The sequence below is a fragment of the Castanea sativa genome, chromosome 1 (genome assembly GCF_040712315.1).
Source record: "Castanea sativa cultivar Marrone di Chiusa Pesio chromosome 1, ASM4071231v1".
NCBI lineage: Eukaryota > Viridiplantae > Streptophyta > Magnoliopsida > Fagales > Fagaceae > Castanea > Castanea sativa.
In genome coordinates this window covers 1,205,430-1,230,305 of record NC_134013.1, presented here as the reverse complement: position 1 = coordinate 1,230,305, position 24,876 = coordinate 1,205,430, and the positions used below count along the sequence as shown (strand labels likewise).

The window sequence follows — 24,876 nt, the reverse complement described above, 5'->3', positions numbered from 1 at the left end:
ATCCAAGCTTGATTCGTATGTTAGTTGTTATAATTGGTTACGTAGTTATACTTTTTTTTAATGAATAAAAAAAAGGCAACTCGCAAGTGAGTTCATTGCTTCCGGTCCATTTGAACCTTACTTATGAATAACATAAGATCATCCGCAAAATTAATGGAATGTGTTGATGCTTGAACTCTTAACCTTTGACTCACAAAGGGCATCCTATTACTAAAGCACCTCGGACGGGTGGTGTTATAAAGTTCTACTTAAAGAAGCACACTTTATAGGAAATTTACTATAATGAACACTATTGAGAGAGATATTCTTTTGTATTTTTGGAAAAGGTTCCATAACGAATAATGCCAAATGGGAAGGGTTCTACACTTCTAGTACTAAATTAGTGGGAGTGATTTCTATATATTAAATTGTTCAAAAGCAGTTGGTGAAGAACTCAACTTCGGTTATTACTACTTTACCCAAAAGTAAAAACCTTGGGATCCTTTTTAATCACAATCCAAATAAAATGTTGATTAATCGATCCATATCACCTTTACTCTCACCTTCCAAATTTATTTATATATAGTTCACTTTGGGTATATACCAAAGAAGCAGTGGATTTTGCACTCCCTCCTCAACAACCATCTTTTTTATGTTTCTTTATATCGACACCCCATAGGTTAAACGTGCTCTTGCTTTTACTTTCTTGCTTTAATTCAAAGACACCGTACTAATAAATAAAATGCTAAACATAAAAAAATGAATAAATAAAAACGAAACTGGTAGGCATGCACCTTCTTGTTTAATTATTATTATTATTTTTCGTTTGAGAGGAAAATTAGTTTTAGTTAACAACTTAATATAGTGACGTCCTTTAAGTTAAATAGAATTTGGACCCTTTTTCTTTACTACACGGTAAAGGGCATTCATTTCTTGATGTTTCAGCTTGCAAAGCCAGTTTATATATATATATATATATATATATATATATATATATATATATATATATATATATATATAGTAATTCGTATTTTCCAATGTCTATACGTACTATAGTTGTATGCATTCAACTAATTAGAATAATTTCATTTCATGAGGACCCCACTTAGGTCATGCGCACTTAGAGAGATGCCATTTTAGGGATAAGTTTTTTTAATTTTGATCCTATTAGATAGAGAGAAAGAGAAAAAGATAGATGACTCGAGCTCAAAAATAATATTATTACAAAAAAATCTTATTGACACAAAAATTCTCGTAATTATTAAAGTGGAATGTTGTGATTAACGCACAATTACTATAATCACAATAATAAGCCTACTTGAAAGTGATATTTTATCATTCACGAATTACCTTGTAATTTCTGGCTCTTAATAAAAAAACAATATCCCTATTTATTGCTTTTGACTTTGTACCCACCTTGTCGATCTTTATATAAACCACTAAATAGCAGACTAGTTGTCAAAAAAGTATTTCTTCTAACTTAGTCTATGTTTGCGGGTGCTAATGGTTAGTTTGTGAAGTGAAAGATTGTCATTTTGTCTAGGCGAGAATGGCAAGAAAATGCTCACATTGTGGGAATATGGGTCACAATTCAAGGACTTGCAACACTCGTAAAAGGAGTGGTAACTTCAGGCTTTTTGGTGTGCAACTTGACATATCTTCTTCTTCTTCTTTTTCGCCTTCGTTTGTTATGAGGAAGAGTTTTAGCATGGAGTGCTTGCCATCTTCATCAACTACCTCTTCTTCATCATCTTCTATCCTTGCTATGGATGAAAAGTTTGATCAAGTGTGTAATGGATATGTTTCTGATGGCCTCATTGCAAGGAATCAAGAAAGAAAGAAGGGTAAGAATCAGTTTGTCAATCTTTTTATCTCTCATTCTCATTTGTCTCTCTATACATGGATCTTCATCTCCTTATTTTGGTACGTATTATATAATATATGGGCGTATTATATAATATATGAGGCGTTCTCCTAGTGTTCAATCTAAGATATATATGACCTAATTTTATCCTAAAGTGAAATTTCTTCCATCTCGTAGTTAATGCTTTAGCGAAAATTCTTCCTTTAGCTCATTCCATCATTTTTTTTATTTAAACCACTCCAAAAAACACATTTTTCTCATAAGTTCCTCTCTCTCTCTCTCTCTCACTTGTGAGATATTAAATGGAAGGTAGAGTAGAGTGGAGGAGACAATAATCAAACTCAGGATCTCATACTCTGATACCTTGTCAAAATTACTAATTGTCTCAAAAACTTAAGTTATTGGAATATGATAAATTTATTCATTTAACCGCATAATTTTAACTCTAAACATTATGTTTCAAGATATCTATAAATATTATGAAATCCCTACACCAAAGAAGAAATAAGAAAAGAAGCAGTAATGTATTGTAATTAACAAAATTAGCTAGTCTACTCATTTCGAGACCATATGTACAATATTATTTCTAATTTTCAATTTATTTTACTGTTATTTTCAAGTTATCTTTTTCATATTTTGATTTTCTCTAGTTACAAGGATTTTGTTAATTGAGGGGGAAAAAGATGTAAATTATTTTGATCACACATTAATAAAAAATGCTAAAACTACTATCAATTTCATTGCAAAATACTTACAAATTGGACATGACAAGAAATATGCTTAAATTATCTTTTTTCTTTTTATAATTGATGACACTTCATGCTTATGTAATAAAATTTATATTAACACTAATATCTCAGGCATGCCATGGACTGAGGAGGAGCACCATATGTTTCTAGTTGGGCTCGAGAAGCTTGGTAAGGGAGATTGGAGGGGCATCTCTAGGAAATTTGTGACTACAAAAACTCCAACCCAAGTAGCCAGTCATGCACAAAAATACTTTCTTCGGCATAACAACCACAACAAAAGAAAGCGTCGACCCAGCCTCTTCGATGTAATTAGTTGAAAATGATTTTCTCCATTTGAAAAATATCTATGTTGCAGTTCATATTTATTAGATTTTATAGATTCACGTACAGGTTATTCAATATCATGTAACTATTTGTACCCTTTATTGTGGCAGCTAGGGAGGAACAATTTCAGGCCTCAACTGGTCAATTCATGTGTTTTCAATCCTAGTAGTGAAGCAGCTTCTGTTTCATTTGAGTTTCCATCGAAGAGAACAAATACAAAGGTGCTTGATCATGGAAAAGTTGGCTATTCTGAGTGGCCTTCTTCTACTAATTACTCAATGCCTATTTCATTTCATAATAATATTGTTGAGTCCCTCCCTGCTCATGCTGCTTCTGGTTTGACCACAAAGCTCACTCTTCACACTTCCAAGTGCAACCCCTGATTTCGAAATAACACTTTTGTAACTCCGATGCCACTGGAAGAATTGAAAGTAACATTATGTTTCTCCGTGGCTTCTACTTGGAACCATTTGTGTTACATGAAATCTAGTGTATAAGAGCGTTTGGTAAGGGATTGCTAGTATTGTTGATTAAGTGTTGTAGAAATACGTATGAGTTAAAAATTTATTTAAAAATACGTATTGTGGTGTTTAAATACTAAAAATTGTAATTTAAACAATAGTACCAAACACCCCCTAACATTTTGTTTTATAGATCTATGAATGTATGAGCACCCCAGTTTCCAGGGAAGAATCAATTGAGGACATAGACAAATATAAGAATGACAAAGAATAAAAACAATGAAAAGGATCTAATAATTTTTTATTGACTTTTGTTTTTTCTTTTTCTCTCCAATAGTCTAATTCCATTAGAAGAAAAATATTTTCTTGGGTTTATTCATATTCTGTAATTATTTATTCCATGCAAGGTGAGAAAATATATAATTTTTAAATCTTACTCAATATCTTTTTATTAGAGGTGAATTTTGATAAATTCATTATTGAATTATATCTTCTTTTTATATCCTCCATGTTTGTAAAATTTCTATAAAAAAATTAAAGATTAATAGCTATGTCATCAATAAATTATTTAAATTGCAAATTTTTGTAATTTAATATTATGCATATAAATATAAACTTATAGATCATATAGTAAATAATATTTGATTGACACAAAATTTGGCATGTATATCAAGGACGTAAAGAACATACAATTCAATGGTTAGATTTTCAAAATATGCAGTAATATTTATTTTATTAAATAAGGTTGTAGCCTTAGGCTAAAACCAATTTTTTAGCTAAAATTTGTCCAAACCAATAATTCTAATTCAAAATAAATGACTTCTTATTAGACGAAACAAAGACATGCTACTTATGTTTTTGCTATACTATTTATTTTGGGCAAAGTTTAGCTACAAAAATAGTTGTAATCTTAGCTTACAACCTTATTCAATACCTTTTTATTAAAGGTGAATTTTGACAAATCCACTATTAGATTACATCTTCTTCTTATATTATTCATACTTACAAAAATTTCTAAAAAATTAAAGATCAATAGTTATATCATTAATAAATTATTTAAATTGTAAGTTTTTGTAATTTAAAATTATGCATAAAATATAAATTTATAGATCATATAGTGAATAATATCAAATTGATACAAAATTTAACATGTATATTAAGAGTATAAAGAACATGTAATTCAGCGATTAGATTTTTAAAATATGTAGTAATGTTTATTTTATTGAGTAAGCTTGTATCCTAAGGTTACAACCAATTTTAAAACTAAACTTTATCCATTTATTTTTCATAAAAACTAATTGTCACACATTCAACCTGAACCTATCTTTTCCATTAGGTAAGCGCAGAAAAATGGACTAAATTGGACCGAATAGAACTAAATGTACCAAAGTGGCGAATAAGACCAAATTTTACAGAAGTAGACCAAATAGGACCAAAATTGACTGAATAAGACCGAATGGACCGAATAAGACCAAAAAAACATAATAGACCAAATAGAACTAAATTGGACCGAAGTAAACAGAATGGACCTAATACACCAAATTGAACAGAAGTAGACAAATTAGACTGAATAAGACTTATATTGACCGAATAGAACTGGAGTAGACCAATAGAACCAAAGTTGACAGAATGGACCGAATAAGACCAAAGTGGACTGAATAGAACCGAATATGATTAGAGTGGACCGAATGAAACCAATGTTAATAGAATGGACCGAATAGGACCAATTTGGATCGAATAGAACTGAAGTGGATTGAATAGAACCAAAATTGACAGAATTGACTGAATACCACTAGATGGGACTAAAGTAGACCGAATAGGACCAAATTGGACTGAAGTACACAACAAAAATATAAGAGACGTTTGTAGTGGTAAAATTTGGTTTAAAAATCAAATAAATAAAATAATTGTAAGTGCACAATTGCACCTGGACCCAAAGATAATCACGGGCTCAGGCCCAATGAGCCTTAAACAATGAAATTTGTAGAGTGTAGGCTTGAAACCTAGGTTAGAAGTACTGAGAACTTGATAACAGGCTAAAAGTTACAAACACTTGTAAATAATGAACGATAATTGCAAATAGACCTCCTCGGACGTGAGCCGAGGACTACTTCTGTATTATTTCTCTTTCTTTCTTAAAGGTTACAATTCTTCTTTCTTTCTTTTGTTTCTTGGACCCCCCCCCTTTCTTTGGCGTTCATCCCCCTTAAATACTTCTTTCCTGATGCTTTATCCACGTGTTGCTCCAACCCCCTCCCTCCTAGATATTTCTTTTTTTAGTGCCTTTGAATAGTGACCAGAAGTTTCAATTCTACTGTTCAGGGGTTACTTCCCCATTAATGCGGCTAGGGAGGTAGGTGCAGAGTCTTTAATGTGGAAGTGGCAGCCTTTGCTTTTGGTATTTTTCTAACACCGGTGTACCTCGAAGGTTCAGGGTTTCCCCCCTTTAACCAACAGTCTTTCCGGAATATTGCCTTGACCTTCATAGTGAAGTTTCGAGTTCTCCTGATTCTATCCGAGGAGAAACTTACCCTCGGATGTGTCATCGGACCCTCGACGTATGGACCGATTCGCAGTACTAACAGATTCTTAGCTTAAGAGCAGGTCGGCCCTCCTTACTACAGCCCAAAGGCCCATATGCCCACTTGGGTCCTTTTACTCCCCACAATAATGATGTTGTGAAGCCTTCAAAGTGAGGTAGTAAATATAGATATAGAATATTAAATATATATGATATTAAGTTTTCTTTATTATTTCTTATTTAAACATGCAATTATAAATAAATATAGGACATTCAATGTTTGGCGCATTATTGTCAATCTTGGTTTCGATGTATTTAGCATCATAAAAAATGGTGCATGTCGTTGTTATTAGTTAAATTTCCAATTTGATTGCATGGGCTCTATGCATATTTGGGTTATCCGCCTTTAAAGAAAATTTTTAAGAAGGTTCCGCTTAACACATCTTGGCCAAGCAGGAAATAAGTGCTTTGCCGAGAGAAGGTGCTCTCTTCACTACTCCTAGACAGTGGGGGGAGGCGCCCATTTATTGACCTTTCAGGAGACATGTTTGTGAGGACTGGATGATCTTCCTGTAATTGGTCTCATGTTTCTTTGGGAAAAAGAAAAAAGAGGTTCTTATGTAGTTGTGTTCTTTTGAATCTTTTTCCTGGTGGCAAAACTTTGCATATCATTAGAAATACAGATTGGGAGCTCGCTGTTTTGTGTATCAGAAAAGGATTTTATGCTGAAACAAAAATACATTGATACATTCAAAATTCTACGCATTGTATATGAATGAAAACTTTCACTTGCAATTACAAAATTGAAACTCCAAAAATAAATCTTATAAAGTATAATAACACAGACGTCTCTTGATACATTCAAAATTCTGTACTATTTGAAATCAATCACTTTAGATTACAAAACTGAAACTATGTTACAACTTACATTTAGAAAGAATGGTCTCCACAAGTTGCATGGTGGAGACGAATGAATATCACAGATAGAGCTTTCATCAGTTAGTCCTTTCAACAGTTAGTTTACACCTCTTTCCCGTTCTTAAATTTCATATGTTCAAATTGATTTGTTGATCTCTAGTCTGATCAGTAACAGGTAACAGATCATGGAAAAGCTTTGTACACAGAATAGACTCTGATCAACTTCGGTGCAACGCGAAAGCCAGTGCTAAATGTATAACTTGTCATATAAAACTGAAATCCCCCTTCAGTTCATATACAGACTTCATGAATCATGAGATCCTGGGTCAATCAATATAACACGCTGCTTTCCACTTTCCGTGCGGAGGTTATCTCCTTTAGATCCAATCTAAAGTTCCACCAAAAAAAAAAAAAAAAGCCATTGGAACAACAAACCTTTGGAAGGATAAGGTAAAAAATTACCATGAAAGTGAAACAAAGTATAGAATTGGTACTTCTATGTTCAATCATTGCAAAGCACCTAGACAATAAAATGTAAACTGGCAATTACCTCGACAGAACTGTCAGGGGAGAACCACCGCAATAGCACACCAAGGTGCACTACAGCAGGAATTAGCTTGAAAAGAAAAGGAGTTGTCACCTAGAGAAGATTTTGTGAAAAAAAACATGATTACTATAAGGAAGATAATTACGGCAGCCACGAACACGATCATATTTATCACTGATGCTCTCAAATCTCAAATGCTCTCATTTCCGTGATCTCAAAATTATCACTAACACAGTAACACCTAATCTTCTAGAATAAACAAAAGTAATATGGATTCCCACAGATGGTGCCTTCTTATATGCATGATTCTTTTTTATCAAAAAAGTAATATGGATGCTTCTATCGAGACTAACAAAACTTTGACACTTAATGGCCAGAAAGTGAAACTAGTGTTTATTTATTTACATGTAACCAACAAAGACCAAACACACTCTCTTTTGTTGAAGAAATTCATCAACGGATCAAACACATATCATGGATATGTCTAATCTTCATTTTAACATACAGAAAAGAAGAGATACATTTTGTTTTGGTTAAGTTTGGGAAAGAAGAAAGGAACAAATGTATAATTGTACAGAAAACTGCAAACTAAGCTTTTATAAATATATTTTCCAAGCCCCTTGCAGGGCCTGTTCCTCTCATTTCTATAAGATTGTCACATCAGCATGTGCTTATCATTTCAAATCTGAGTTTTCAGCCCATCTCCATGCAGCATGAGGGAAAAGTAAACATTAAAATCATTTCTGGGCTGAGTTGCATTTTGTCATCATCAAACTCTTTCAAAATGGTTTCAGAAAATAGTTAATCCATCATTTATGGTTCGGTTCCAGGAAAAGAATAAATAAATAAAGAATTTCATTCGTAAAAGTGCGAGAAATTTGCCGTTCCTCTAAAAAGAACCATTAAAAATGATTTAACAACACAGTCAGACACTCTTATAACAATTCCATTTGAATCGCATGACACAACTTTATAATTCCTCAACAAACACTGAAAAATTGCATGATTTCATGACAAAACAGACCAATGTACATCAATAGACTCCATATACTATGCTTTAAGTCAATTAAAACATAATCAAAACAACTTCATACCAGACTAAGAGCTGTAGTCCCAAGAAGCAAAAGGTATACTTTCCCCTGTAAATGTTCAAAGTTTCAGCACTACATCAGCTCATAATTTCCACTTACTTTCCTGCTAGAAATTATCAGTACAAAGAACTAGAAAACATGGCCATAGGGATATACTGTGTTCATTAGTAACAATGAGGACAGCAGACATTTTTGATATCCATAATAGGAAATTTTCTTTTTAAAATTTTAAGCATCAGAATGCCAAACCGAATCTGTAACACTAACCTCGACTAGATGAAGATTAGAAGCACGACTGAGAAGAACAAAAGCAAATTCCCCTATCTGTGCCAGAGACATTCCAACCTATAAACGCACCCAAGTTCCATAAAAATTGAAAATAATTTTTGTTTCAAAGAACTATGATATAACCATTGAGATATTGGAGTCTTACAAGAAGCGAAGTCTTGTTGTTGTAACCAAATCCCTTGACAACAGTGGATATAATGAATGTTTTTACAACGATCACCAAAATAACAGACGCTAATAATATATCCACGTGGTTCCAGAGAAACTGAACGTGGATCAACATCCCAATGCTGGCTAAAAAAAGAGCCGCAAACAAATTGCGAATGGGTTCAATCTGCACAGATGACAAAATTGTGGGATTTCTCAAAGCCAACCTAATAACACCTAGCAACATGCTATCTTACACAGATGAAGATGAAGATGAATCACAACATATTATCAAATATTATCCTACACAGTATTACAGAAAAGAAATAGGGGAAGAGAGAAAAAGAAGGGGGGGGGGGGGAGGAGGAGTTGTGAAACCATCATTACTAGACTTGGGGGAAGATAAAATTCCAAAACATGATGTTACACAAAATAGCAATTACGATAACAGATCATATATTAGATATTCTTACTTGTTCTAGTGTATGTTGAGCAAGATCAGTTGTTGATATCATCACTCCAGCAGCAAAGGAACCCAGTTCTAGACTTAGCCCCAGCTTATCACTACACTGAAATTGTATGTACAATTAGACAATAGTTGCATGCTTAGAATCTATCTATAGTGTGCGCAAGTAATACAAGGTCATGACTCACAGCCTTTCAACAGCAACAATACCCAATATATATAATATTTCTGCAGCAACCAACATAATTAACATGGAAACTACAATTATAGCCTTCAGCTGTGTCAAACGTACCATTCACATGTCTATTCTAATCCTTTCACATTTCTTCTCTGGAGGTACCCTCTTATGTCAAATGTCAAATGTCAAATGTCAAAAACTCATGCATGCGTCCTTGATACAAGAATATATAAAGCTACTTTCTTTATCTTAAGCATAGAAGATAAAGACAATCACAAATTTCTAATGGAAGATAATTCTTGGGTGATAATTAAATAACCTAAGTTGGTTTCAAGCAGCTGAGAACCCTTTTCTCATAGGCTATCATTCCAATCTATTACAACAGGTTTAAAATCCAGTCATTGCAATTGAGTGGCTTTAATGCTTGAACTAAGACTATGAAAAAGTATGGACAAAGTACAGATCCGATTGTGGTTTTTTTCATAATAGGAAGCATGGAGGAAAACAACTCCCTATTGAGTGTCAACCTTTTCTGATGCGGCAGCAACAAGGACAAGGAAGAAGCTTTGTTATGAAATTTTCAGATTTATAATATTTAATATCCTTTATTTTAGTCAATAAGGGAATTTAGAAATTCAATAAAATGTGGACTGGGCAATTTATGGGTTTTAATTATTTGAGATTTCATGTTTCGTGATAAAGCCGGGCTTGTTTAACTCATGAGTTTAATTTCAAGCCTAAGATAACTTCAAGAGCAAGTTGGCTGATGATTATAAAGAGCTTGCATAGGTATTTGGGTTTGTTATTGTTGATTTACAAAATTTGCTAAGAGTTTAGTACTTTTTGTTGGCCATGACCCATGTGGATTAGGGTTATTTCTTTCTTTCTCTTTCTTGCTTGTTTATTATAACAGATCTGGTCTTTTGTCACTTACATATCTGTTCATGCCAAATTACATGTCATTAAATGAAAATATTGAAATCCCCACTTCCTCATATCAACCTTATCAATGAAAAAATGAATAGCAAATCAAATTAGTGGCAATTTTGGGAAACTGCTATCAAACATATGAGGGGTCAATGCATCAATAAGCCTCACCAAATCTGTTTATCCAAACATGAAGTAATTGCAAATACATATGGAATGAGATTAAAAAAAAAAAAAAAAAGTCTAAGTGCAAGCAAGAGTTCTAGACAAAATAAAAAATTAGGACGCATAACTAACCCAGGCTACAAGCAAGCAGAATGCAACTGATGCCAATTGATATAGTTCATTGGTCTGCACAGATAAAATTTTAATTATAGAACAAATCAAAACGACTACAATATCTCAAGCACAAATATGTTCAACAATCTTGCGGAAACATGTGTGTGTGGGTTCCCATCTTTAACATTATGTGGAAGACTAGTAAGCATACCTGTGATGATAGGCTTATCATCAGTTTAAGCAACCAAGGAACACAAGTACGAGATAATATTGACAGAACAGCCAAAAACGTAATCAACACCAACAACCTGGCAAAGAAAAGAAGTAGGATCTCATAACAGAGTATAACTCTACGGACATAACTTTTTTCCACAACTTGTTGAGGTGGCAAGTAGCGATTGGTAGGAAATAAAAATGGTGGTGGTTGTGGGCCCATGTGAAAGTAGTGTTAGACTTATTGCTCACCAATCACAACTTACCACCTATGCAAGTTGTGAAAAAAGTTACGTCCCTAGCCAGATTGTATTAACAGATATCATAATGGGAAGGGACAATGAAGGAAGTAAAAAGAAGAGGAAAAAGTTCTAAAAAAGAAACAGTCATAATTGTCCCAACTCTAATCCTTAATACTTTCAGCTCATCAAAGACAGATTTTCCTTCACCATTTCTTCTTCATATCCACATATAGTATCGTCATCTCAAGCAGAAATGACTTTTACCTTCACTTGTAACAATTCAAGTGGTCTTATCTAGAATAATGAAGATAACATCAAAAGTTTTGAGTTTCATTTCATCTGCAGAATAGTTATATGCATATATTTAAAACATTTCTGCAGAATAGCTATATGCATGCTTCATAATGTTTCTGTATGCAATTCCCCATCAACTTCATCAACAAATACTCACTCTATTCCTTTTCTTTTATGTAGTGTTTTTTTTTTAGAAGTATTTTCTTTTATGAAGTGTTATAGCTTTAAGAAACCATGAAGTCCCTTAACAGTCCTTTTTCAATACACTAAGTAGCAAAAACACATCTTCAAATGAGCTATTTCCTAATTAAACACAATGACACTTCTTAGACAAAAAGGAAGGAAGTTGGAAACTTGTAGTGCTTCACAAGTCCTTTACTTACAGTTTAGTCATGGACATCACTCCTTGAAGAACACCAGAAGTCCCACCCAGAACTGGGAGCAAAGCAAACAGTAAACCCACACAACAGTCCTGGAGGGCAAAAAATTCTTAAGACTTAAAAGAGAGTTTGAAAGAGGAAATTATTGTTCAAATCAATCATTTGAGTGATAGAAACAAAACACTTACACATAAAGTGGGGAGTCCATAAAAGAAACATCATTTGGGAAAAAAAAGGGGGGAAAGAAAAGGAAAGGAAACTAAATACCTGCAGAATAAGGGTGCCAATGGTAACTTGGCCATGAAGGGCATTAGTAGAGGTTTTTTCCATCAAAAACTTTAATACCTGTGGCCCAAAGAGAGAAACTTCAGCATTATGCCTGTTATTCACCCACGTAGATACATCTAGAACTGCAAGCACATGCATGCATAAGACAATTCACATAAAGTTTTACCACTGCTGTTGAAGACATGGAAAGGAATGCACCAACAAATACCCCCTCGGAAGCTTTACCACCACATAACTGCAAAAAGCATTCACTAATTACAGCATTGTTAATGAGATCATGTAACACAGTCTACTAGATATTCAAAACTTGACAATGTGAGAATCAAAGCAATGCATTAGCATTATCCAATGAAAGTGCAGCATTACAATATGATAAATTTCTTCACCCCATTTGTTTGTTAGAAGTCAGACCTAAGACCCACCCCAAACCAAACCATACTCCTGTATCACTTGACTCAAGGCCTGGGGGCTTCACACACCGAAATCATCAATAATGTATAGGATTAGATGGAGTGAAAGCTTCAAGCTGCTATAATAGAAAATAGTCCTCATGTTGGCTCAATCAAAAGGGGATCCGATACTACTACACAACTAAGGAACTAGACCAAACCGAAGTGAATGAATGCATGGACTTATTATCACCACCATCTACTGGTTTGCCTACTTCTTATGCTGGAAACCTCTCAATACCATCAAATTACTCTATATCAATGCTGCCTTTCAACAAAAAGCTATAACTTGAGAGCCCAAATCCAAAGCTTAAGAAAAAAATTACAAAATATAACGCAAGATATGTAACTAAAGAGCAAAATAACTCTTCAATGGACTTGAGATGAAGTTGATATGATACAAGAATCCTCAGCAAACTCGTCATCCATTTCTAATCGTTCTTTATCACTTTGTTCAATCAAAGCTTTCTATGGCACATAATCAGGTGCAAGTAGTTTTCACAAGTATAAAGGAGCAAACTTCTGTGAATATTCTGTTAGAATTTGTAGACATACCGATATTAGTATGCCACAGAGGCACATAAATAAGAAAATCTGTAGCAGGCCCCCTAGAACAGCAACTGCTCGAACAACGCGAAGCTGCAATCACACAGTTACAGACTTTGAATCACAATTTCACTAACAGAGAGAAAATGAAACAGGCCAAAGAACAGAATTTGACCTTTGTTATGGAGAACTCCAAGCCCAGTGCAAAAAGAAGAAAAACTACACCAAACTGGGCCACTGTTTCAACCTATGTGCATTCATCAGTGCAAAAAAGTAAGTGACCTGTAGAGACATCTGATAAAAAAAAGAATACTAAGATGAATAATCTCTACCAGAGAGCATCTTGTGACAATAAGAGCATATGAGCCTAGCAAATAACTACATGAGCAAATCATCTTTATTTTCAGTTGCTATTATATGATGGAGGCCACTATTTGATGCTTGATGATTGTTTTTAAATTTTTGTGCCCTTGACTCTTTCATAGCAATGTAACAAAAACGCATGATCTTTAGTAAATTTCTGACATAGGCACTTTGACATGAGTTACAAACACCTAAATAATTGCAAACAAAAATTATAGAACAAGTGAAAAATGTCTAGGCTTTAACTACTTTCAAAAGGAATTAATGTGATAATAATCAAACCAAGACCCAAAAAAAAAAAACCCATCATTTTCAAGATATTTAAAGGAATCAATAAGAGAAAGCAGGGCCAATAGGTTTTAAAGAACAAGCAACATACTTGGACCATTTCACTGATGAAGCTGAACCCTCCAGGTCCAATAAACGATCCTGCTAGCAAATATCCAGTAATAACCTGAAAAAATTTAGTATGATTAACAATAATATCAGACGATGAGTGAAATGCAACACTTGAGCAGATTCTAGCATTGCAGTTTGTCATGAATAAAGTATAGATCAAAAATATAATCAGACCGGCTGTCCAGCACAAGCAAAGGCAATGCCACCACATGTTGCGGACACAATAACAACTACCAAATCGGATATCAATCTACAAAGAAATAATTAGAAAAAAAAAAAGAGCTCAGATAAGCTTACGAGTTATGTGCGGAAACACGACTTCACAAAATCGAAACTAATTCACAAGTTTTACCTTATGTCTAGCTGCAGAACTGGATATTTCGATTTAAAATTAGATATAATAAAGACATTGTCCTGAAAATTAAAGCACACGGATTATTCATTTAAATCCAAAGCGCATACGTTTCCAAAAAAAACAAAATACTCTCTTTGTTTTTAAATGAAGCAATCTTACCTTCCGATCTATCAATGTAGGTGTATCTTCAGCTCGATTATCGTTATCAAGATTAAAAACATTTTGCAGTTGAAATGACCTAAAAGTCGAAACCAACAACATAGAGTTAGAAACGCACAAACCGATGGTGAATTTGAGTGAGAAACTACAAATGAATCCTCGAATTTAATATTGAAAAATAAATTAATGAATTAAAAAAAAAAACGCATACTTTTCCTCTTTTGTGTCATTTTTCTTTGTTCTAACTCTGGCTACAGTTTCCAGAGTTGCCTGATCAACACGAACAGATAAAGAAAAAGATACAATTCAAATTCAAACTAGCACAGAGAGATAAGATCTAGAGTATCCAACTAATTGAGAGCACGAATTTAAAATAATAAATGATCTTGAATAAAATTGTAATTGTTATGATTGGAATCTTAACTGAACATAGCGTTTAACAGATCAGGATTTTTCAATTGAAAATCATTCAAACAATGCAACTCAGTAGCGTAATTGAAGTTGTTTATAGTAATAAACTAGTTAAAATTCAAAAGGAAACGAAAAAAAAAAATTGCCAAACTAACCTGTTGCTCAGCTACACTGTTGTTGAAGCTTCCAGAATCAGCCACTGCCAACAAGAAATTCAAAAAAATAAAAAATTTGAAAATTTCGAAAATAATTTGAGCTAGCTAGAGAGAGAGAAGATTGGATCTAAGAGGACCTTCGGGTTGATCGTTTTCGGGGAACTCGTTGGCAAGAGCTTGATCGATCATGTGAGCGAAGCTGCCTTCTTTAGGTTTGGAGAGAGAGACATTGGACTCGGACGAGTTGGAGTGGTCTAGGTCGAGGCGATCTGAGACAGAGTCAGAGTCTGAGTCTGAGTCGGCGAGTGAGGTTGAAGATGAAGAAAAGAGAGCGAAGCAGAGAAGGAGAGAGAGACTGAGCTCCCAAAATGGAAACTTTTTCAGCATTGCGGAGAACGAAAAAATAAAGGCGCAGAATAAGCGAGTCGTCGACACTGGTGAATAATAATAAGAGCCTTTTTGTGCCTTTTTTCGCAAAGAGACGACGACGTCGTTTTTACGATTTGTATAGAGAGAGAGAAAGAGGCGCAGAAAAATGAGGAATGAGAGAGAAAGGGACGGAGTGGAAAGTAGACAGAGAGAGGAGAGTGTACAGTGTAACAACCTCCTCCTCTTCCTCCTCCAGCGAAATAATAATAAAAGATAGGCTCAACTGTGAGAGTACTGTACCCTCTGTAACTCATAAATAAGAGCAGTGTGTGTGTGTGTGTTTCATTTTTTTTATTATGGTCCGGTCCAATCAGAGAGTAATTTGAAAGAGCATCCAATCAAGATAAGAGTCAATGGGTTCATAAAAGATAAGAGGCCGGTTAGTTTTTGTTTAATGCAATATCCTTTCAACCAAAGAAAAAAAAAAAGAGTCAATGGGTTCATAAATTTTTATTTTTTATAAAAGAGTCAATGGAATCACAGGGATTAGTTGGATTTCTGATCTCATTCTCTTAATAGGCTTAGGAGGATTTGAATGTTGATTTTTCTTATATGATGTCACTGAATTACAAAGCGGTTTGCAAATATAATTAAATTTAAGGATGGTTATTTATAGTTAAAGATAAATTCTATAATAAATCCCAAAATAATGAGAGAAAGAGAGATATATTTGGGGGATGAACACTAATTTTAATGGGGAAAGCAATTAAGGATTATGTTCTATAGGTTAAGATATTGTGGGTGGGAAAATTTTCATAGGAGGGACGAAGCTACAACAAGGACTTCAACGTGGTCCAAACAATAATAAAGAAAATCAGCATGGCAGAAGATAACTCAAAAAGTTGACCAAAGTGGCTCTGGTAGTTTCATTCGTAAACTAATGGGAGAAGATAAATAAAAATGGTAGTGTCTCAACTAAGGTTGCATGCCTTTTTTTTTGTGTGTACAAATTTACTATTTATGGGGATTTTTTGAATTGCAATATGGCCATCCCCATTATTACAAATCAGCATGCCATACTTGTAGATTATACGCTAGTACTCTTTTTCTTAGTCATGTTTTGAAGAAACATGAGACGCGCGAAAATTTTCATATATCTCTTATTATAAAGAAAAGCAATATATAGATGATTGTCTAATAACATTTAATGCAATTTGATGGGATTGCATTAAATGCTATGTTTAGGAGAGTTGTTGGGGCAATAATATGAATCTCTACAATTTCAGTTGTGGGGCTTATGTCGTGCCTCTCTTGTGATTAGGGGTTAAAATCTAATCAAGCCAGTGTTAGGTAAGACCCTTACAATTTATAGGCAATAAGGCTCCCTTTACTTTAATCACTCAGCATGATAAGGTCAATAGTTGCAATAGACTTCCTGAGATATTATCTCTAGGTAATCATACAAGATAGACATACTCACAAGTCAGGTCTAAATTTGTACTAGAACTAGGTTTTAGGGTCTAATGGCCCATCCGACTACCATTATGGTTCTATAGAGTATAGAGTATTGGCATGGAGTCATGGATCTCTCATCATATATATTATATAATATATCACAGTAAGGGGGAAAAATGATTTTTGTTTTTTTGGAGAATGATTTTTGTTTATCAAGACTAATTTGAGAATGATAATTATATTTCTCATTAAAGGATTAGAAACATACTCGGCAAAATCAGTAGACTACATCATGGAAAGCACACCATATTTGGAGATCAATTATTAGTTATTATGAAAAAGGAGGCGATGAACCTTTGTACAAGGCCCTTTCTTTCCCGAATGGCAAAGGTCTCAAATTACTCGATAAGCAATGGACTCCAAAAAATATTATTATTATTATTATTATTATTATTATTATTATTATTATTATTATTATTATTGTTATTTTATAATTTGATGATTGGGATGGACTATGAAGTGATTTTTTTAATATAAAATAAAAATTCTACTATAACCTAATCTAAGTGTATATGTATGTGAAACTCCATTTTAAAAACTTGAACCCTAGTCCTAGTCCTTGCCCCTTCTACAGCTTACAAGCACTTATACTTGTGGAGTGACTATCACACCAAAAATGTGTGATGTTGGACTATGGAGGATTAAATAGTCAAAATTGTTTTTGCTACTTTCTACAAAATTTCTATTATAATCTTTTAGATTTTTTGTTATTTTTTTATAGGAATAATCTTTTAGACTTTTATGGAATCATATCATGGTATTTTATTTGAGTCATTTACAAGCATTCATTGCACATTAACAATAACATTTATGAAACACTCACATAAAGTACTTCAAACACAAACATTTGAATTCTCAAAAAAAAAAACACAAACATTTGCATGCAAAACGCTTACCCAACAATATTTTATAAAAAAAATTATATACATACACCTGCTCCCACACTGCAAATCCCTTCGCTGTGTGCCTGAATCCTTGACAAAGTTACACTGACGGCATTACCAAACAAACTCTCAATAAATTATTGTAATTAATGAACGGTTGAGTCATAATGGGAGACATTTTACATTGTAATTAATGATCAGTTGAGTCATGTTTGATAAAAAGAAATGAACCTTCCTGAGTTAAAGAAGACAGAATAAAATACTGCCAAGCCGGGTGGGGTTGTCCAAAGATTATGACTTTGCTTGAGGCCATTATTGGGTTAGTTAAAAACAGACATCAGTCGTGACTCCTGTTGTGATGTCATGAAATATAAGGAAAGTTTTTATTTCTTTTGATTACTAGCTGACAATAATGTTTCACTATGATATCATATTATGAACCCTTGGGAGTTGGGACCCTCCTCACATGTGACAACCCTTGTTGCAACTTGCAATTTTTGCCATTTTGTCATCGAAAATGTTTATCACTATTCTTTCCTTCCCTTTATTATTATTATTATTACTGTTTTCGTCTTATTGGGTCACCCAAATTGACAGAGTTGTTGGCTTCTTCATCTTGGTCTAGTTTGTGCCATGTTATTTCAGACTTTCAGAAACTATTTTGAAATTGAATTGCTCAACTAGAATCTTCAAAGCCTGCTTAAGAATCATACAAAATCCTTTGTGGCCATGCAAACCATCCTTTGATGCAATGCCCCTATTGCATGCTCTTCATTTAAAAAAAAAAAAAAACTTTCAGAGTAGATCAATCAGGTGGAATGGGATCTGTAGTTCAATTTAAATATGTACATTATTGCTGTGGCCCTAAATTGCTGCAACATTACATAAGATCTGTGACTGTGAGATCCAATAAATTAACACGTTGAGACAGAAAAGTATAGCACGTTTGATTTGCATGTTTTGCAGATAACGCCCACGAGTCTATTTCTTAAAAATGTGACAAGCATCCAATTGCGGGCAGAATAAGTTTCTCCATCATAATATATTATCCTACAAAGATAGCCTGGCATGTTGGGTCGATCCCACAAAAATACGTTCCAAATTTTAAAATGGATCATAATCCAATCAAAGAAAGAGAGAAGAGGGGGGTGGTCTGTTTGTTTCAATAATGATGTTTTCTAGAAAATGAGTCATTTTCTAAAAAACATTTTCTATAAAACTATGTCATTTTCTAATGTTTGGTAGCAACTTTAAATAAGTTGAAAAACAACCTCTTAACTTTCCTTATTTAGCTTGCTGTGAGACAGAGTTGTTTTCCAAAAAAATTTAATGGAAAACAATCTCTAAAAATAAGCCATACTTTTTATATTGACCAAAGATTGTTTTCTTTTGACTAATATTTTTTTATGCTACTAAACATTGGAAAATAAGGAAAACTATCTTTACACAAGGTTTTCCATAGAAACAAACGGAGCGTTAAAAAATTTTCACAACCACTACACTCACATGATAAAGTACTGAAAGTATTTCCAGAACACTGGCAATATTTGTAGCATATGCAGTCAAGATTGGAAAGTCTGATCAAGACAAAACCAATAGTAGAGTAGAGCTATCACCACAAGAGTCAAGAGAGACTATCTTAAAGTTTAGCATTTCCATTCACTAAGACAATAATTGTCAGAATTACATTACAGACACAGGAAAAGGGAGGAGGGGGGGGGGGTGTTTCAGAATGTTCAAAATCGACTTGGGATGCCAGAGCTCTAATGCCTACAATTCTCACTTATTTACTAGATGTTGCTCACTCTCAATATACAGTCCTACCAGTAAATATCAACAGAATGAAGACAAAAAGAGGACTAATCACAATTTGTAATAATAATTTACAACTATAAGTTTTAGTGATCAACTACACAAACTGCTTTTGGATGCATATTTTCCCAGAAACTCATGCCATGAACAGTGATGAATACTTCAGGCGTTTTTACCCAAATCTATCAGGGATTTCTTTGAGAGGTTGATCATGGAATCTGCTATAACTCTGGCACTTGACTTCATGTAACCACCTGAACACATGCAAGGCTAAATGAGCACATAAACATACCAAACTTTTCAAGAGGCTGAGTTGAGTTTAGTTTTCTTTTAAATCACAATAGACGAGAAAGTAACCAGCTACAAAGACCTGGTGAACCATTTAATTACGTTGTTTTTTCCCCTTTTAAGACAAGAGACAGGGGAAAGTATCCTACAATGGCAACATTTGTGGATCACCCATGGAGTGACACAACAAATTATTTAATTTAATGGAAAATTCCAAAGACAACACCTTCACAGTCACAGGTTCTAAGTGCTATATGCACACAAAGAAGTGCTGGTCAATCAGGAAAATCTATTAACCCTCTGCAAGTATTGGGTCATCTTCTTCTTCTTCTTTTTTGTGGTTTTGGAGGGGGGGGGGGGGGGGAGGAGTTTATCTAGGCCAAGATAGTTTTGCCCATTTACAACCCACATAAATATAAAAGTACAGAGGATAATATAAGGTTGTGGGCTTTGCTAAAATAAGCCACTCTCTTCCATCCTATAACACATTCGAGAAAGAGATTGAGATTGGACCTGATGTGAGCATGACAATTGGAATGTTCCTCTCACGAGCAAACCTAAAAACTTTTTCATCCCTATTGGCAATCCCATCAGGACTGATCTGCACAAAGAAGCAAACTTACAATCTATAGGAAATCGGTGAATGTAACAACTCTGTATGCATATACATATTAAGGACCTATTCTTGTTTTTTATACACACTTAAGGGAGATATCAACTTTGTGCTGACCAAACGGATCCAAGGAAAAATTACCTTCAATCTGCCTAAAGGATCTCCATCTAGAATATCAGTTCCAGCGTTGTAAACCACCAACTCAGGATCAAATGTATGCCCAGCAACCTAATATCCACATTAAAAAACCTCAAAGATGCAAGAAATGTAATCCAGGAGGCTCTAGGTCATTAATAATGGGAAGCTTTAACGTAGCACACACTGATAGGCCAATATCTCCTCATAGTGTTACATACGAAGACAGAAGAGGGCATGTTGAAGACAGAAATGGGAATATATATACCTCCAGTGCTTCATCTAATTTCTTCAAGTACTCATTTGTTGTGGTCCCACTCTATTCACATTCAGTAAAAGAAACAATTACAGTAGGTCAAGAACAAAAGCAACTACAATCTAATTTTACCATGAGATCATGACTGCTTACCGCTACTTCAACCTTCTGATCAATGTATCTCCTTGCCTCATAATCCTAATGAACAAAAAGATTTAGAGGAAAGAAATGATGTAGGAGTTATCAGTATATGTTTAACTAAAATTAATACATAATCCACAAATAGTAATATAGGAACAGATGGAGCCGAAAATTAATCACAGAGACCAATAAATAAGTTTGAATAGAAAAAGAAAAGAAAAGATCTCATGCTTTATTCTCTAGTCCCAAGGCAATGGACTACACAAAGGTAGGGTACACTATTTCTCCCTACCCTTGAACATCTGCTAAACAATGTTCCAGCAGGGTAGCTGGCACCATATAGTAAACAAATGAGATCAATATTTTAAAGGAGAAAATAGAGAGGAAACAGAGGTTTGATCCAAAAACTCTAGTAAAATTTACAGAAGGCAACTTACAAATGGATATATGCCAGGATTGTACATATCCAGTATATAGACTCGTCCTGTTAGTAAAAATTCTATCATCAATATTCCAAAAGACAGTGAAACTGAACCACCATGAGGAAAAATAAGTAACCATACTGTCATTGGCAAAATCCAGTTCGTGGCCATTTCCTTGATGTGCATCAAGATCAATTATCATCACCCTGTAGAAATAGCAACAACAAGGAGAAAATCCCAGCTCCAATTTAATTTCAAATTTGAATTAAAATTCCCAACTTATAATTACAAGGGCTGCAACTATTTCATCTGAACTGCAACTCTTGGTACCTTGATATGTTTAACTGAACAAAGGCATAGTGTATGCAAAGAGAAATGTCTGCATAGGCACAAAATCCACCTCCTTTTTCTCCACAACAGTGATGAAACCCCCCTCCTACATTGATGGCCCATCCTCGTTCTTTTGCAAGCTTTGCTGCCAAAATAGTCCCTCCCACCTGCAGCAATGATCTACATAACCCAATTCTGCAGGAAACAATAACATGAACTATAAAATTAAATCCCAGGTGGATGATGACTTTACCTGATTGCGAAATGGGTGAAGAACTTTCTGCTGCACAAGACAGTTGGGAAATAGTGCAACAGGAGGGACCTATAGTATGGTAGTTCAGATAAACCGGTGATCTGAGCAAATAACAAAATAGTTTGCAACTACGAAACCCCAACTTAAACCAATAAATCATTAAAAAAAAAACATCAAGACTTTAATTGGGAGGTCATGGATGTCATAAAACCACTGTCATGCGGAACCAAAACTATTTGTATTCTTTCACCTAGCACTAAATCAGTGTTATCTTTTTAACAAGTTCATAGAAGTCATCTCCAAAAAAATCACGTTTTTTGATCATTAATAAAATTTAGGAAAAGCATACAATCTTCAATAAAACAAATTAGCACTCATAAGAAAGTATTTATAGATAACAAATTAGACAAGGGTGGATACTACATATTACCTCAATTATCATGGCTACATTTGCACTACTCTTTAGACTATTCAAGTATGATTCGGAATGCACCTGTTCAACAAGAACTGATCAGTTAACATACAGATACTAGAAATAATGCATACTACTCATCTTACACTAATGGGCATCCCAAAAACTTCTTTTTACTCAAGTTGTACATCTCAAGTTATACCATTAGTTTAAAAGATCATGAAATACAATAAACAATAGCATGCTTTGAAGTATTTGGTAGGTCCAATCCCAAATTCCCAATGTCCATGCTAACAAGGAAATTACCACAAGGAGATCATCCTTTGAAGCTTCCAGAGGCTCAACAATACAACTTCTGTGCAAAGCACCATCAGAGACAAGGAATCGACATATGCGACCCCATTTAGTTGAATCAAACGGGTGCCTACATAAATTAAATGTAGAAACAAGGCCAAGATTATAATTAACAACTCAGATCCACACTTAAGAACAAAGCTATGAAGATTTTATTTTTTTTTTCAATGACCAAATTAGGCCACAAATGATCAACTCATATTCACGTAAAAATTATGCAATAAAGCATGCCATACTATTTCTACAGCTAGGGCAACAATTAATAAAGTTTAGCAACAACTATTTAACATATAAAGGAACAGTGTACTGCTGATTATAAAGTATTATGCACACGGTTTTAAGCCCACAGTTGACATACTAAAAAGATTTTAAGTAAACTTGTCAAATTATTGGTCAAATCTCTTAATCGCCCATCCTCTTGGGGCCACTCAATCATTACCAAAAACAACAGAGGTCATTTTCTTAGAATAAGATGACTTAGTTTCCAATCTGATGCACACCAAATGACCAATATTTTAGAACCCAACACAGTTGGTTTTCTGCCGACGATCTATAAACTGCTATAATAGGACTTGCAGTCATTCTCCAGAAAATAAACGGGCCGAGAAAATCATTGGCATGAAGCACCAAAGACTAATGCTTTCAAGTGTAGAACTAATTCCATACTGTATAAAAAAATTCCCTACTTTCAAGTGATATGGATGCAAATTTTTTCACAAAAATTTCACAAATGCTGAAATTTTTGTTGCGTCTTTAGCATTGTTGTTACTTTTATGGTACACCCATCACAACTTGCCATCTTAGAAGCTGTGAAATTTGTTTTGTCATTAGACTTACTCATTCTGTATCATCTCAACCAATTTCAAGAGCTCACAAATGCCAAACCTTTGCCTCAAAGATTCCATTTTTTTTTTTTCAATAGATTCAGAATTTGTGCATTTCCCATCTCCATCCCAACCAGAAATAAAGATTGAACTGAACCCAAAACAGAACTCCCACTACTAAGCTAATAGCCCCAGTTTTCAATTTTCAAATTGAGCATAAGAAGTGGTGTCATACTACCTAAAATTCATTATCATAAAAATATAAAATTTAGATAAAAAAAAAACACTAAATCAGCAAATATCAAATACTAAACAAAAAATCTCACAAAAATGAAAAATCCAAAGAGCTTCTTTGTTCTTACAGCTTTTCTATGCCGAGAAATGCTATATCATACGACGCCGCGTAAATCACAGGAACCTGTGATCAAACAACCTTAGTCCAATAAAACACACACATAGGATTCTAGGAATATTAAATATATGAATGTATAGGGTTTTACCTTGGAGAGAGGAACATCGAAGTAGAGCTTGCTTTTGAGAATTCGGTTTCGGCGAAGAGTTTCTTCGTCGCTATCGGACGAAGCAGAAGCTGAGGACGACATTGTTGTTGTTAGAATATAGCGATACAGAGAGGCTGAGAGAGTTTGATACTGAAGAAGAACGCGAAAAATGGCCACCGATTCGCACAGGTTCCGCGTTGACTCGGTTGGAATCGGTGTGACTCGGCAATTCATGTTTTTTCGCAGACTCGGGATTCACACTGTTTTATTTGGCGGTTTCTAATTGTGCGTGGATCTTTGTGAGGCACGTGATCATTGAGTTGATTAATCGGACGGTTATTTTTTATGAGGTGTCAGCACGTTTTGAGTGGCGCGTGGGTTTTGAAAGCGGGAATTGTGATGAATGGAAAGCTTTTGGCTCCACGTGTCTATTTGGATGACGTCTCACTTGGTGATACCAGCCCAGCAAAGCCCAGCCCAATATTGGCGATTTGGTGGGTTGTTAACTGGATCGGACCTCGTTTATTTAGGCTTGGCTGGCCTATCAAGTTTTAAAATTTTTTTAAAAACAAATTGAGGCTGCGTTTGTTTTGGCTGAAAAGGATTTCAGGAAATCCTTTTACACCGGCCTATGAGTTTGGTAAGCACTAAAAATTGGGTCAAACAGAAATTAATTTCTACGTTGACCGTAAAATAACCTTTCCAGCTGGAAATGAATTTCAGTTTCTATTTTACCTTCAAATGATTTCCACCACAGGAAAATAGAAGAGAGAGA

General features: G+C 34.3%; 3 protein-coding genes across 3 annotated transcripts; 1 reads left to right on the top strand and 2 right to left on the bottom strand.

The window, feature by feature from the left end:
* The first annotated feature begins 1,440 nt into the window (after positions 1–1,440).
* LOC142622808 (putative transcription factor At5g61620) lies at positions 1,441–3,534 on the top strand. Its single transcript, XM_075796353.1, has 3 exons — positions 1,441–1,823; positions 2,704–2,897; positions 3,027–3,534. Exons 1-3 carry the CDS (start codon positions 1,529–1,531, stop codon positions 3,297–3,299), a joined length of 762 nt encoding a protein of 253 aa, XP_075652468.1. The 5' UTR covers positions 1,441–1,528; the 3' UTR covers positions 3,300–3,534.
* A 3,159-nt stretch (positions 3,535–6,693) lies between these two features.
* On the bottom strand, positions 6,694–15,680 carry LOC142621285 (K(+) efflux antiporter 6). The gene is made up of 20 exons (XM_075794609.1): positions 15,131–15,680; positions 14,994–15,037; positions 14,639–14,697; positions 14,428–14,506; positions 14,266–14,327; positions 14,088–14,163; positions 13,894–13,968; positions 13,327–13,398; positions 13,161–13,244; positions 12,323–12,391; positions 12,136–12,213; positions 11,872–11,960; positions 10,951–11,047; positions 10,758–10,811; positions 9,363–9,458; positions 8,888–9,076; positions 8,722–8,799; positions 8,458–8,502; positions 7,367–7,456; positions 6,694–7,204 (listed from the first exon to the last, which is right to left on the bottom strand). Exons 1-20 carry the CDS (start codon positions 15,378–15,380, stop codon positions 7,121–7,123), a joined length of 1,770 nt encoding a protein of 589 aa, XP_075650724.1. The 5' UTR covers positions 15,381–15,680; the 3' UTR covers positions 6,694–7,120.
* Positions 15,681–19,403: 3,723 nt separating this feature from the next.
* Positions 19,404–24,372, bottom strand: LOC142641453 (histone deacetylase 2). The gene is made up of 13 exons (XM_075815895.1): positions 24,102–24,372; positions 23,964–24,019; positions 22,730–22,847; positions 22,442–22,504; positions 22,012–22,080; positions 21,759–21,925; positions 21,570–21,634; positions 21,444–21,490; positions 21,019–21,063; positions 20,878–20,928; positions 20,616–20,702; positions 20,375–20,462; positions 19,404–19,827 (listed from the first exon to the last, which is right to left on the bottom strand). The coding sequence occupies exons 1-13, from the start codon at positions 24,333–24,335 to the stop codon at positions 19,736–19,738; spliced, it is 1,182 nt and encodes a 393-aa protein (XP_075672010.1). The 5' UTR covers positions 24,336–24,372; the 3' UTR covers positions 19,404–19,735.
* Between the last annotated feature and the right edge of the window lie 504 nt (positions 24,373–24,876).